General features: G+C 39.8%; 1 protein-coding gene across 6 annotated transcripts in view; it reads right to left on the bottom strand.

The window, feature by feature from the left end:
- Nucleotides 1–867: 867 nt before the first annotated feature.
- DDX31 (DEAD-box helicase 31) overlaps nucleotides 868–15,829 on the bottom strand; it is an 87,514-nt gene continuing 72,552 nt past the window's right edge. For 5 of the 6 annotated variants that reach the window (XM_072632800.1, XM_072632799.1, XM_072632797.1 and 2 more), the window contains one exon: nucleotides 946–1,948. In XM_072632800.1, the coding sequence (XP_072488901.1) occupies nucleotides 1,801–1,948 (148 nt within the window). In that variant the 3' untranslated portion in view covers nucleotides 946–1,800. Of the gene's footprint in view, nucleotides 1,949–15,829 lie in introns of all 6 variants that reach the window. The other variant, XR_011972242.1, reaches the window with a different exon arrangement.

A 15,829-nucleotide genomic window follows, 5' to 3' on the forward strand; every position in this document is an offset into this window, starting at 1 on the left:
GCTGGGTTTTATCTATAAAAAGTTTGATCCCTTCTTTCCTCATCCACATCATTTGAACTATTATGCATCAAAATCAAAGAGAGGGTAGCAGATTTTCCCAGTCATTTTTGACATTGCTGCAGGGTTTTATTTTTATTATTATTATTGTTATAAATTTTATCAACAGTCCCTATCAATTCATATGTGACAGCTGATTCTGAGGTCATATTTTTCCTCATGCAGAAGATCAATTTTTACTAGGCTCACACTGTACCTCACACACTCTGAGTCACTGCTATTGTAGTGTTCTAGATGACATTTGACTTGAATCTGATTACCCATTATCAGAAAGGGAAGACTTGACACCCTCCCCTTTTATCATTTGGTAAATGTGAATCTTCTCAAAGCTTGCATTACTCTACTGGTCAGTTAGCTAATTCAGATCTGGTATTTCCTCTGGAATATCTCAGAACTTTGTCACAAAATCTACACATGGTCATTTAGTAATCACAGAGGAGGATGGCCAGGAAATGACAATGTCAAGCTGGCTGCATCATGAAGGAAACTGCTGAGATATTGGGCCCTTTCTCTTGTGGCCTTCTCTAGCATTTCCTGTATGTAAATATTACATTGATTGGGATATCAACACTTTTCAAGGGGGGAACAGGGCTCTCACCAGCCCTGCAGCCAGACCCAGTGGGGAAGCTGTGCCCCAGGTCACAACACAAAGAAGCCCAGGCCTCTTGTGGAACCCTGTTGGGTTTCACCAGGAAGAAAAGCACTGGGGCCTTTAGACTTTAGACAAATAGTAAAATGGCAACAGTAAATCAATTAGCCCTGAAAGAATACCTTTTCTGAGGAACACTGGAGAAGGAACAATGCAAGGAATAATAGAAAAGTGACACTGTATTTACAGCAACATATTGAGAGAAAACAAGGAGATTCATGATATACCACAACACTACGGGATTTTGGATTACTTTTATAAAATGATTCTTAGTCCTTCTTACAGATCACTTCATGTATGCATTGAGAAAGGGAATTTTAAGAAATAAAATTCTTCTCATACATACCCATTTCACAGAATCATATCTCAAGAGTTGGAAGAGACCTTAGAAATCAATGAATCTTGCCCCCTTTACTTTCTGGATGGGGAAACTTGGGCTCTGAGAAGGAATATGACTTGTTCGAGGTCACATAGCTATTCTTCATGTCACAAATAGTGCTTTACAAATAAGATCAAAGGTACTAAAGAGTACAAAAATAAAACACAGTGGAACTTTGCTAAAATGCTGGTATGTGACAGCAGGGTTAATACATTTTTATAGGCTAGCCTGGATTCTAGTAGACTTTTGTTGTATGGCACATCCAAATGTGTTCAGTGACTTAGGATGGAGGTCTTTTGTCTTTCATTTTACTCCTGCTCACTTAAAGGACTGCTCAGATTCCAGTGTCAATGGAATGAATATAGATATCAAGTAATTAGCTAATTGCTGCTGTGATGTTACTCCCCTTGGTTTCTATTTTTGTTCCACTCACAAAAGATAACGGTTGTGGGTTCAATTATGTTTTGAAATTTGGTATGCCGGAAAGGAGAAACACGCTTATTTTTAATAAGATTCCTCTGACAAAAATAGGACATTTACCAATTCAGAACTTCCAGGATCCATCTAGAGGCTCAGTGCTATGTACAGAGGCAGTTTTTGAGAAGTCTTAGCTAAGTCTCACTGGCCCACAGAACATCTTTGTGGGCTTTTCTAGTGTTTCATGGAGACAGATTTTCTCTTCCTTCCCCCCACAGCAAAGGTTGGAAGCTCCAACTCAGCTCTGCAGTGTGTGGTTGCTGGGTTTTCCATGTTTGTTTTGTTTTTTGACCTTGGCGCCGCCAGCTTCCATCCCACTTGAGTATTCTGAACGCAAGATTTCAGCAAGACGGTGTTTACTCTGGGTCTTCTTATGAAGGTCAGGCCTAGGGAAGAGTAAAAGCAGGGAAGGGGAGGGGGAGAAAAGAAACTTTATTTTTTTTCATTCTAAGATAGGCTGATGGTGGCTGGTTCTGAGGCTGTGAAACTGACATTTTTGTATTAACAGAAGTACAATCCCTTCAATGGTGCTTGTTTTGATATTCTCTGTACCAGAAGATTAGATACGGCGCTGACAGATTTTCATAATGGTGGCAAAATATCATGGCATTTTTAAAAGTGAGGCTTTGTTCTGTACTGTTGTTTTCATGGAAAAAAAGGAACACAGGCTGATGGCAAATGAGGTGTATGATACAGCAGTTTGCCAAAGGAAAAAAAAAGCCCACCCTAAAACTCAACAACATTCAGTAATAAAAATACTTTAATAGCAACCACAGTAACCCCAACTCAGTTAAAAAAAATAATCGTCCCTCACTGATAACAATCCACAGATAGTAATAAGGAGGACTCTAGCTCTCTCGAGACATTGAAGACGGCTGACTGGTGTTTCAAACAGACCTTTCTGTGGTCTAGATGGCTGAATAGATTAGCTAATAGGCATTCCTTCATTGGACTGGGAGGGCTTTTTAATCTTTTGGTCCCTTCAAAATCAAGTGCCAAGATACATTTGGGAAGCTTGGTTTATGTCTCAAATATTGGCCACAACTGCAGCCTTTCCAACACTGCACACAAGCCTTGGGTAATGGAGGGAGGTCTCTCTACTGCAGTAATCCACACTGAAAAATGCCAAAGGTTTAAAATCAATTTCAGCTGCTGAACTGCAGTAACTGTTTTCAAAAGACGGTAGCCTTGCCATTTGATCAGAAGATCAGAGAAGGAAATTTGTAGAAGTTCAGTCAAACATAAGGAAAATGATTACATAAACTGCAGAGTGAAATATTTAATGTTTCTTAAGACACATGGATGGGTTTCAAATTTATTTTCAAAAGCAGTGATGACCACTGAAAACACACAACACATGGCAAAAATGCCATTACTGGCACCTAATTAGTGCCCACTGGTTTTGTAATAATTCCCTAGGCATTAAGAATACGGTATATTTTTGAGAAGATAGATTATGCTTTTATCCCTGCTCTTGCTTTTTCCTTTTTCGATCTAGGATGAAGACAATAGTGGACAAATTCTTGGACTTAGAGTCTAAGTAAGTAGAAACTTTGTGTAAGACAGGAATCAGAGGAGACAGCTAACACCTGCTTTGCAAAATAAATTATAAAAGGTTATAAGACCAAGTTATATCAGACTTTATGCAGTTATGTTCCAAAGGACTTGACTCAAAATTATGATATATTGAAATGTATATGATATTGATCATTGTTCCAATGGTATTCTTTTTTGTACAGAAGTACAAATTAGGTAGTATGAGAAGACATGTCCTTACTACCAGAATGAAGATTTGAAGCAATTATCTGGATTGCTAGGAAAAAGCAATTTAAAGGTTGTTTATTTGTGGGGGACAGGAGAATGGGGAGGGTTAAGAAGAGGAAAACTTCAAATGAAAACTTCTAAACTTCTATTACTAATTTCATTATGCCAGTAGAGATCATATCTGTGGATGTTACCGAAGAGCATTTCATTTGAGATTACTGGAAATGTTCAACATGGCTACCCTCAGTCCTCACGGCTTCTTGCCTCCTGTCCTCCATCCAAACATCAAAGCAAACCAAAGCAACATGCTACGATGGAAAAACCATTGGCCAGGAGTCAGAGGATCTGGGTTCAAATGCCAGCTTGGATGTTTATACTTCCTGTGTGACCTTCAGCAAATCAAATGGCCTCAGTTTCCTCATCTGTAAAATGAGGGAATTAGGCTAAATAGCCTCTTAGGGTCAAAGTCCATGATGCTATGACAAAAAGGAAAAAACCTCATTTTAAGCTTTTATTACTTCTACTCCCTAGAGACAGTTGAGTGTAGTAAAATGTTTTGGCAAATGGAGGGTAGCCCTTTCCAGCAAAATTTAAACTCCTGACTGAGTTATTCATGGCGACACCTACAAAGGGCTATCTTTTTTTTCTTTTAAGGAGTGGAAAACGACTTTATGATGACAATGAGTATACATTTACATTGTGCTTTTAGGTTTACAAAGGCAAGTGTAAGTGGCACAGTGATTAGTTTCTGGACCTAGAGCCAGGAAGACCTGAGTTAAAATTTAGACTTAGACACATACTAGCTATATGAACTTGGGCAAGTCACTTAACCTCCATTTAATTTAGCTTTGTCAACTGTAAAAGGGGGATATGTGTCCCTCACAAATAAAAAATATCACCTACTTTGAAGGGTTGTTTTGAGGATCAAATGAAATATTTCCAAAGCACTTAGCACAGTGCCTGGCACACAGTGGGCACTATATACATGCTTATGCCCTTTCCCTTCCCCTCCATCACTACTCTGTCAAGTAAGTAGAGCAAGTCTCATCCTCCTTTAACAGGTGAACAAACTAAACCCACAGGGGTCAAATGAGCTGCCCAAGGTTAACATAACAAATTAGCGAAGGAGCAGGAACTAAAACCCAGCTCTTCCTACCCCTGGTTTAGCACTCTTGATACTCCACTGGGCCTCTTCTATGAGATGCTATTTCTCATTCGGCAGCGCCCCTGCTCATGTACCCTCTCTGTACCTGACTGAGGTCCAAGTTGCAAGGCGGTTGATTTGTGATTTGGAAAAGGCAGGAGACAGGCCCGGCAGTTAAGAGAACTTAACTTGTTCCAAACTGATGGCTGCCAGTTCTATGTGCCTGCAGTTTATTTTTAGTTGGGTTATATGACAGACAGAGTGAAAAGGTTCTGACAGGAAGGAATGCTTTTTCTTCCCCCTTGTTTGAAGCTAGGTGTTCACAATGTGTATAATTTTAAATGTAACAACCTGGGTTTCAAAATATGCAAAGTATCAGTCAAAATATCTTCCCCAGCATAAGCTTCTGCACTTCAAAGATCTTTCCTGCCACTGCTAAAGCAAAATAAATAAATAGAATATTACTTGGCTGATTGATACACTAATTGCCTACAAAAATGGCACGGGCTGTGTCACCAACCAAAACTTTCAGCCAAAGACAAGGAGGCTGGCAAACCTGCATTCTTAGCCAAGAGAGCCCATAGGTTTTAATCTACCTGAGCACATATATTAAAAAATAGATATCTGTATAAATGTATATTTGGTGAGATAAGAATACATATATGTATGCCAATGTGGAAATTTGTTTTGATTAATCATACATGTGTGTGATGGATGTTGGCTGAATAAAACAAAACAAACAAAATATATTACATGTATTTCCCAAGAAATTCTTGTTTCCTTAGAAAACTTGAGAACTTTGATCAACACAATGACCCATCACAATTTCTGAGAATTTGTGATAAAACATACTGCCCACCCTCCTGACAGAGAAGTGATGGACTCAGTGCATACTGCAACAATTAAAAAAAAAGACATGGCCAATGAGAAATTCTGTTTTGCTTTGACTATGCATGCCTGCAACAGAGATTTTGTTTTTCTTGTTTTCTCAACACGGTTGGAAGGGGGGGCAGGGAAGTAAGAGAGAAAGATTATTCTTGCTTGAAAATAAAATAAAATTTAACCTAAAAAAAATGGGCATGTATATGTATACACATATATAAACAGATATGTGTGTGCATATATATGCATATACATATACACATACATACATATACACATACACACATATAAAAATAATTCAAGGACCCATGATTTCATCATTGTGGGCACATCACTACTGATGCAGAACACAGTACCTCATACCTTTGTAGACAGTTTTAAGTTTCTATGGCTGAAAAAAAATAGTCACTTCATTATTCACTCTCTAGTGATGAAGCTCTATAAACTTACTTAAGCTGATCTTTGGAAGAGAGATGTACAGTCCAACACTGGGCCAATATCTGAAATCTTTTAAGTTTGATAGTTTCTTCCAGGGCTAACATACCATCAACAGTGGTTTTGAGAACCTATCAATCTCCATATCCAAGATGTAGCACTGGAGGATATTCCAATAACATCACAGAAGCAGTGGAATGGGGTCTGGAATGAAGTTAAAGGAGCTGGGTTCAAGGTCTGACTACCACTCATTATACATGTGACCTTTTGTTGTTCAGTCCTTTTCAGTTGTGTCTGACTCTTTGCGACCCTATTTGGAGTTTTCTTGGTAAAGATAATGGAGTGGTTTGTTATTTCCTTCTCCAGCTCATTTTATAGATGAGGAAACTGAGGCAAATAGGTTTGGTGATTTTCCCAAGATCACACTGCTAGTAAGTGTTTGAGGCCAGATATGAATTCATGAAAATGAGTCTTTCTTACTCCGGGCCTGGCCTTCTATCCACTGCACCATCTAGCTGCCCCTCATGTGACTTCAGGGAAATCTGCTTAATCTATTTTACCTTCAGTTTTCCTCATCTGTAAAATGAGGTTGGACAAGATAATCTCAAATGCCCCTTTCAGCTCTAAATCTATGATCCTATAATGAATTCTTATTTTATCAGTATCTAAGACATATTAATTCATCAATAATAATAAGGGTATATGCTATATGGTAGGATTCTGGGGTACTGGATGCTATTTGACAGAAGATAAACAAAACTGTTCTCAAAGGGTATTTGCTCAACATTCCCAAGTCCACAGTGCAGAAAATGAGATGCTATAGAAATCAGGTCTTGGAGATGGTCCTGCTCTACTTAAGTTGACAACTGAAACATTTTCCAGGCATTTTACAATTTTATTTCCAGCCAAGGCATAGTCCACCACCAGCAAATCCTAATTCCTCTACAGACCTGGTAGAAAAATGTGCCAGGTCACTACTCTGAGGATCCTTATGCTCCACAGAGTGAGCAGGTGTTCAGTTTTTCAGTCTATGGCTTTGGTTTCTCTGCCTTTGGTAAAGACAAGCTCTGAATGGGATTTGGATTTTTTTTTTAAGCATTCAAGAAGTCCAAATAGGGGTCCTCATTTACTGACCAAGCTAGTTCTCCACTTCTCTGGTCTGCAGGCCCTGCCTGAGTCACAAGGCAATAGGCAGGTAGGAAAATGGAAAATTCTAAAGCTAAACATGCCCTGGCAACTTAAGGTCTCATTCTTCTCCAGTGCCAACCTGTAGTCTTCCTGGTTTTTGCCAAAGTCCCCCTCTCACCACTAATCACCAAAAGAGTAATCCTGTAGTTACCAGCAAACAAATTCGTTTATCTAACTACAGTGAAAAGATGAGTAAACCTCAAAGTTGAACCGAAACTCATCAGGAAGGACAGATAGTATTTGTATCCCCAATTAAGTAAAGTCTTAGCTCAATTTACACGTCAATATACTTGGCATTAATAGTAACTAAGGGGAAGCTACGTGTCATTGCAGATAGAGTGCCGGACCTGGCTCTCTTAGACTCTTCTTAGTGAGTTCAAATCCAGCCTCAGACACTTATTGGCTGTGTGACCCTGGGCAAATCACTTCCCTCAGTTTCCTCATCTGTAAAATGAGCTGGAGAAGGAAAAGGCAAACCACTCCAGTATCTTTGCCAAGAAAACCCCAAACAGGGTCACAAAGAGTGAGACACAACTTAAAAAGATTGAACAAAAATAGTAACTAACATACACAAAGTGCTTTAATATTTGCCAAGTATTTTATATAAATACTTATATTCCTGTATTACACTATAAACTGTCTGAGGGCAGGGGCTATATCTTATGTAAACTTTGCATCACCACCCATTCTCATACCTATTACACCTCTGAAGACATCAGGTGCTTAATATCTGTTGATTTAATTTGAACTTCAAACTAAGTCTGATACTGAAAACGCAGAGAACTGCTTTAATTGGTTCTTATTGAACTGAGATATATTTTGGTACGCTGTTGGGTTTTCTTTTTTTTAAACTTCCTTGCCTCCTCTTTACAAAACACACACACACACACACACACACACACACACACACACACACACACACACACTCCTTCGGATGCCTCAAAGTCTACTGAAGTCTGGTAAAATGCATTTTCTCAAGCCTGAAAGATCTACCTTGTAAACAAACTATCTAGGGCCACAGATAGACCCAAAGGAATTCCAAGTGAAAATATGCCCCAAAACGGGATGGAAAAACCCTGGTTTCAAGTGTGATCAGGGGAGAAGTGGCAATGACTTTAGATAAGATGGCAATGATTGAGAAATTTCTTCGCCCTCCCTAGCTCTTAGGGAAGAAGAAAAGGCAGCAACGTTTGAACAGAATTCTGGTGGCTCTCCAATGACAAGAAGAGCAACAAACAACTCCAGGGAGAATTTGACAACCGGTCCCTCTGGTGCAACAAAGTAGTTCAGGTAAAGATGCTGCCAGCGTGGGATGGTAATTTAGCCTCCTGAAGTGGATCAGATTATCAGATCTTTATAGTCCTCTAAGGAAGGGGATTAGCCACAGGAGCCTCTTAACCTTTGGGTTCTATTTTAGCATGGGTGGAGAGTGGGGTGAGTTTCTGGCACACCACTGGGCTGCCTCTTTGATCAGCCTGGACTATATAAACCTGGCTCTTCTGAAAAACTACTGGTGCTTCAGAAGACTCACTATTTTGTTAGTGTACTCTGCACAAACATCAGACACTAATGCTAAATACCCTGTAGACCTGAGGACAGACATAAAAAATGGACTTTACCCTAACATCACATGTAAAGAGCTGCAAAAGAACGGAGGAAAATTCTAAGACTTGATTCAAGAAGCAGCACAGTGCTAGGCACATAGCAAGTATTCAGTAAATACTTGTTTAAGTGAATGAAGGTGATTACCTACAGGGAATTGGATAAAGAGCAGCCCTAATAAACTTTGGGTTAAGGGGATAATGGTAAGATAATGAGGCTAAAGTAGGAGAACTGGATTCTAGTCTGAGCTCTGTCATTTACTATATGTGTAAACATTTAAGTCACTGTTAGTCTGAGACACTGGAACCTTTTCTAATTCTTATCATTAAGCAGATTCCATTGCATTTTAATGCCTATATCAGCACCACATGGATGTGCAGATGCTTAGAAACTGCCACTGGATTTGGGAGGGAGGCAGAAGTAGGTGATGAAGGGGTGACAATGGCCCAGAGCACTAGGCACTGTCAGTTCTAGATTTAGGAATATGATAACCTCACCAGTAACCAATCAAATGAGATAATATTTGTATTATCTTATTAGCAGTGTCTGGCTCAAAGTAGGAGTCTTAACACATGCTTGTTTCCTTTCGTCCTTGCTATCAGTACATGGAGGCTAGGTGGCTCAGTGGATAGAGCGCTGGGCCTAGAGTCAAGAAGACCTAAGTTCAGATCTGTCCTCAGACTAGCTGTGTGAATCTAGACAAGTCATTTAACCTGTTTGTTTCAATCTCCTGGAGACAGAAATGGCAAACGGCTCCAGTATATTTGTCAAGAAAGCCCCATGGACAATACTGTCATGCTACAGTCCAGGGGGTCATGAAGAGTTGGACATAACTGAACGACTAGACAACAACCTGTACATAATATGCACTTAATATGTATTTACTGAATACACACACAGCAAAATGCCAATCAATAAATGCAATTCATAGAAAAAATTTTTGTTGATTCTTTGTGGACAAAGAGAAATTATTATTTTGCTGAGGCTCATATTATAAGCTGCTTCAACTCCCACATATTGAGTAGGGTAGAACTGATTAATTTAATGGAAAGATCCTTTCCATCAACATAGAATCTTAAAGTTGGAAAGGTCCTCGACAATCATGTATTCCAGTTCCCACCTGATCAAGAATCCCCTCTTCAACATCCCTACAAGTAAATGATTACCCTACCTCTGCTTTAAGACCTCCTTTGACATGGAATTTACCACCTATTCTGCCTCTTCCATTGGTGGTCTGGTCTAATTGTTAGGAAGTTTTTCCTTCTATTGAATTGCAATCATCCTCCCCTCCCCTTGTTTGGCATTGATCTTAGTTCTGACTTTCAAGAACAAGCTCAGTGTTAAGATGTAGTCAACGGTAAGTTTACTATGCTTTAAATGACTTATAATGCAATTGCCAAACGAGTTCTGACCTAATTAGAAGCAGTGGATTCATATAGTAAAATTCAAGCTTCATTCTCTGCTTCTAGTTCACAGAATCTAGAACAAAAGTAGCCTAGAGAAATTAATTGGTCTAGCTCTCTGCCTTTAGGCAAGTCAATAGCCATATAATCCAAGGGTGATAACTGTCACTTGTCATGAAAAACTTTGGAAATGTAGATTCTACAACCTCCCTTCTGAGTCTATTCTAATATTTGGTGACCCTGACAATAAAATTCAAGTTCTTCCTTGTATCCAACTAAAATGTCTCTTTTTAATTTAACTTTTTCAGTCCTTTCTGGATTTGGAGAAAATGGCTTATTATATACATACTTCACATATCTTAGAAACTTATTCTTTTCCTTAATGCTTATTTTGAAGTAGCTTCTGAAAGGGATCTAGGGAATGTATACTGAGTCTACAAAAGGGCCTGAAAAGCTGCAAAGATTGGCATTCCCAAATGACATTCTTCCTGTGGAGCAGGAAAATTCAAATAATATTTATTACATGCCTACTCTGTGCAGGGCTCTGACCTAAGCATCGGGAGACAAGAATAAATAAGATATGGTCCCTTCTGCCAGGAAACTTACAATCTAATACTTGTAAATGGTTACAATACTACCTCATATCATGGAATGTCAGGTCCAATGTATTGGGGTGAAACATGGCAGCATCAGTTCAAGGATGAGAAGAAAATGCAAAGGAACTCGAACGCTTCACAATAAGATATGACAAGAGGCTGACATAAACTAACTGGAACTGTATAGGTCATAACAAATAACAATCAAAGCTTTCATTTCTAGAGTACGTTATAGCTTACAAAGTGCTTTCCTCCCAGCAAATCTGGGAGGTGGAGAAAGAGCTTTCTGTTACCATACAAGTAAAGAAATTGTTGAGTAGCCAAGGATATACATATTCCTGCAGCAGAAAAGGAATTAGGGATAGGTAGTTCATTGGGGAAGAAAAAGAATGATAGATGAATGGTTTGGGGTTATATGTTCAAGATAATTATATAGAAATTCAATTTATGAGCTAGCAAAGGTTTCTTCTTCTTGGAGTATTACATACATATACATCTGTGTATGTGTGTATGTGTGTGTGTGTGTGTGTGTGTGTATTTACACATATATTTCTGTGTTGCCTTGTGTTCAGTTTCCTGTAATTCAAAAACTCAAGAATTAGAAGCTTTGGTGAAAAGATGAATAATCTCCTGTTGCATCTACCCTCACCTGGTATCTGTCACTGATTCAAATTGTACTTCCTTCCTTCTTCCAGCTCCAGGGCTTCAATGCAGCAGAAGGCCAAAGTTTCAAGGGCTGCAACAGTGTACTTGACAGTCTGTGGCGTCACCCCCAAGAGAGGCTGGTTGGGTTCCTGTTCTTTGTTGTCAGCCCTGGCTGCTTGTCTGAAAGCACACCATGTGGTTGCTGCTGTCTGCAGGTGACCCAGGTGTGGAGGAAGCTAAGGGTCACTGTGAAATCCCTCTAATCGCCTCATTAGCAGGGTGGGGATGAAGGTGTGTTTGTTCAGTGAGAAGGCAGAAAGCTGGTAATTGCTTGGTGTCAGCTGGAAAAAACCAAGTGATAGGAGCAAGAGGCCAAATGTAAAAGGCTACATGAGCACACCTATAATTAAACGACTGTTCTAAAGAATAGGGGCCCAGCAGCACCTGACTATAGGGAGAGCACAGGAAACAGGAAATTAGATTTGCATCAAGCCTGTAAATGGAGAAATACTCAGTTCCCATCACTGAAGAAAACACCTTTAGAGATGAAATTTGGGTTGGAACCTGAGCCCAGCTATGGCTAATGTAATGCTACAAAAAGCAAATTCAACCAAATGGGATCTTCTCATCTCTAGTTCTGTTCAGAAAACAAAGATCCTATCCTCAGCATAGATGTTTCAAAGATACAATTTGTAGTCAATTTCAAAACACAGAATGTCACATTTTGGTTCTTAAGTCAGAATCCAAAGTACAAATGATGATGATGATGATAAGAGTCAAGGGAAAGTGGTAAGCACTCTGTAACACCCACGGTCTTCTGCTCATGCCACAGTTATGTCTGACCTTATAGCTACCAGTGTCTCCTACTTGGCCTTGTCACTAAGGTCAAGTGTTCTGACCTTCCATCTGCAGGCTTGCTCTTGCCCTGGTACGGGGGATGAGGATGCACCAGAGCATTCTCATGTCTAATTAGTAGGGTCTGGTTTACTGCCTCTATTTAGGATCCTGGAAAAGCGGAGCCAGCTGCTCTGACAAGCTGGTCCATCAGCAGGGGGGGGGGATGCCCTTCTGAGTGATCTTCCTCTCCTGTGCTAAGCAATGGAATCTCAAGCCTATTTATGTTCCCTATTGCCCATTGTGCTCTTCCTCAGACACTCCTGGGAGCTGCATCACTGGAATGTACACATGGGATTTGAAGTAATGAATATAGTCACCCATTGGGATGGGTACCAGGCCTTCCTTACAACAAGAGGAAACAGAAGTTATTGGAGGGGCAGCAATTCATGGCACCTTCCCCTCTAGCCTACCTTCTCTAGCTCATCTTTCATACTGCTACTAGAATAATATTTCTTATCCATCAATCTGGTCATTATACTCTGTTAAAACAAAGAATCATCAGTGGCTGCCTACTGCCTATCAACTAAAATTCAATTTCTTTTTTTGCTTGGTATTCAAGGTCTTCCACAATCTGACATTCCTCTACTTTTCCAGTCTTTATTTACTTCTGTTCCATGTATTTTATGAACCAAACTGGAATACTCTTTGTCCCCCAAATATGTCCTGTGTTTTCCTGCCTTCCCGTCTTTCCTTATGCCATTGTCTCCAAGTGAAATGTTCATCTTTTTCCAGCCCCTGTTAACCTGTATCCATTCTTTAAAACTCAATTTAAAAAGGACATTTTCTTCACGAAGCCTTCCCTTATCTTCTGCATAAATAATAATCTTCCCCATCCAAAACCTTGCCTGGTACTTTGTTATACAATACTTGAATACCTTTATATGATATGATGTATTACAATGATCAGTCTGCATTTTCTCCCCTTACTAGAGCACTCTATCCCCACTCTCCATCCTTTGAACCCATTTTCTCCTTTTTCTTTCACTTTCTTCTTCCCAATCCTCTCCTTCTTCCTCTTTCCTTCTTTTCTGCCTATATCTTAGGCTTGCCAGTGGCAACTATGGCATGGGCATTGCTTAGCTTGTCTACAATCATCAGGATTATGAATGGTGAAATGGTGAAAACCTCTATTCTCAAAGTCAGACCATGCAACTCAGGACTTTGAGCCCAAAGACCTACCACTGGCTGTGTGACCTTGGACAGGTCAGTTGGCCTCAATCTTAGTTTCTCCATTTAGAGATGATAATACTGTTCCCTATATACTCCACACAGATAGTGTGAAGATAAGCCTAAACCACATAAATATGCTTTGAGCCAAGGGGAGAAGTTACCACATACATTCTAATTACCATTATTTACAAGACAGCCTGGATTCATGAAAGACTGCAAGTAATTAGGCCACATGTAATTTCATTCTAATAAGGGAAAGCTGCTTCTCTTTTTTTAAAGATCCGCAGAATGTCAGAGTTGAAAGAGTCTTTCCAGATCTTTTAGACCAATCTCTTATTTTTAAGCTGAGAAACTTAGTCCCAGAGGAGTTAACTAAAAATCCTTAAGATCACAGAACTAATTAGCAACTGAGCTAGGACTACAACTCTGCCCATGCCAATAGTCAATAAAAGCACCTACCATGTGTCAGGCACTATGCTAAGTGTAAGGATGTAGAGAGGCAAAAAGACATTTCCTGCCTTCAGGAAGCTCACAATCTAATGGTGGATGGGGAAGCAAACAAATATATACAGACAAGTTATACAACAGGATAAATAGGAAACAACAGAGGGAAGGTGCTATAATTAAGAGGGTCTAGGAAAGACTTCCAATAGAAGATGGGATTTTAGTTGAGACTTAAAGGAAGCTAGAAAAGTCAGTTAGGTGGAATTGAAGAGGAAGAACATTCCAGGCATGGTGGACAGACAGAGAAAATGCCCAAAGCAAATAAATGGAGGGTCTCGTTTGTGGAACAAGAAGTGTCATTTAGAAAACCAGGAGAGAGTGGTGTCCCAAAAACCTAGAGAGAAGAGAGTATCAAAAAGGAGAGAGGATCAAGAGTGTCAAAAACTGCAGAGACGTTGAGGAGAATGAGGACTGAGAAAGCCCATTGGATTTGGCAATTAGGAGATCATTATTAATTTTGGAGAGCAGTTTTGGTGGAATGATGAGGTTGGAAGTCGGATTATAAGGGGTTAAGAAAGTGAAAGGAGAGAAAGTGGAGGCACCTGTTGTAGACAGTTTTTTTCAAGGAGTTTAGTTACAACTGGTAGGATGATGATTAGCAAGGATGAAAAAATCAGGTGAACTTTTTCAGAACGGGCGAGACATGAACATGTTTGAAGGCAGAAGGGGATGTGTTAGTTGGCAGGGAGTGAGAGTAGGGATAAAAGATCTTTTGGAAATGGAATGGGACAGAATAAGATCACTTGTGCAGGTGGTTAGCATTGATAAGAAGTAAGGCCACTTCCTCATGTGAGACAGAGACATGTTGGACTAGATGGGGCAAAAGGCATATGAATGATATGAAATGAAGAAGAGGGGAGAAGAGGAAGCTCCCAGCAAATGGTCTCAATTTTCATCTGTAAAATATGAGGCAAGGTTCTCTCCTGAGAGGGTAATAGAAGAGGGCACCATGGAAGTCTGAAGAAGAATGAAAAAGTTTGGAAGAGCCACAACAGAGAGTGGGATAGTGAGTTGTTACAGAAGATGTGCAGAAGGATTATCTAGGAACACCCAGTTGAGGTTACATAATATAAATTTGTAGCGGACTCAGTCAGAATGGTTGGGTGATTTTCTCTATTTTTGTTCAGCAGCATGTATATAGGAGCAAGGATATAGTGAAAGTCTTACAAGATTGAGGCTTGGGTGGGTGCAGTTGGTGATATGATAGAGATCAGGAACTTAAGAGACCAGGACAGTGTAGAGTAGAACCAAGGAGTTCAAGGTTCATCAAGGAGTCAAGATAGGGAATAGAGGAGAGAATGTAAGGGAGATGGACTAGGAGAGAATTGAGAAGTTGAGGAACTAGAAGTAATGGTGTGGAAGAAGAGTGTGATTTGGTATGGGAAGGTGGGGGTGAGGTGGAAAACCACTAGATTATGGTCAGACAAGGGGACTTAGGAAGTCTTGAACATGGTGGAAGTGCATTTGTGAGTGATGGCAAGATCGAGAGTATCACCATCTTTCTGTGTGGCTAAGATGGGGTGCAGAAGTAGATCATGAGAAGTAAGTAGGAGGCGGAACTGAATAGTTCAGGTGTTTGTGAGAGAGTTTGTTGAAGTTCCTAAGTATGAGGGCAGGAGTTGCCAGAAAGTTATACTTTGTTATATACTGTGTAATATAGGTAATATATTGTTTCAAGGGGGTATTTGGAATTTGAGTTGGGGCATGCCCAAAGTAAAAAGATGAGTTTCCACAATCTCCCCTTCTGAAAACTTTTTTTGGGGGTGGGGGGGAACAGAGAGAGAGGATAATTTGTCCTACCTAGAAGTTTGCGGATGGACTAGATGACTTCCTTCTTTTCAGTCCAAGGAATCTATAACTCCTTCCAAGTTACTAGACATTTCAGGGCTTGGAACAGAGAGTATGACAGTTGGTGTGGATTTCTAATGTGATCGTGACTACATGCATGTTCATTAAAGTAGAAGATGAGGAAGTCTCAAGTCCTTACTCTATATCTGATTCATGACTTTAGAGAATTGACTTGCTTGCCTATTCTCG

This window comes from Notamacropus eugenii, chromosome 1 (genome assembly GCF_028372415.1).
Source record: "Notamacropus eugenii isolate mMacEug1 chromosome 1, mMacEug1.pri_v2, whole genome shotgun sequence".
NCBI classification, from domain to species: domain Eukaryota; kingdom Metazoa; phylum Chordata; class Mammalia; order Diprotodontia; family Macropodidae; genus Notamacropus; species Notamacropus eugenii.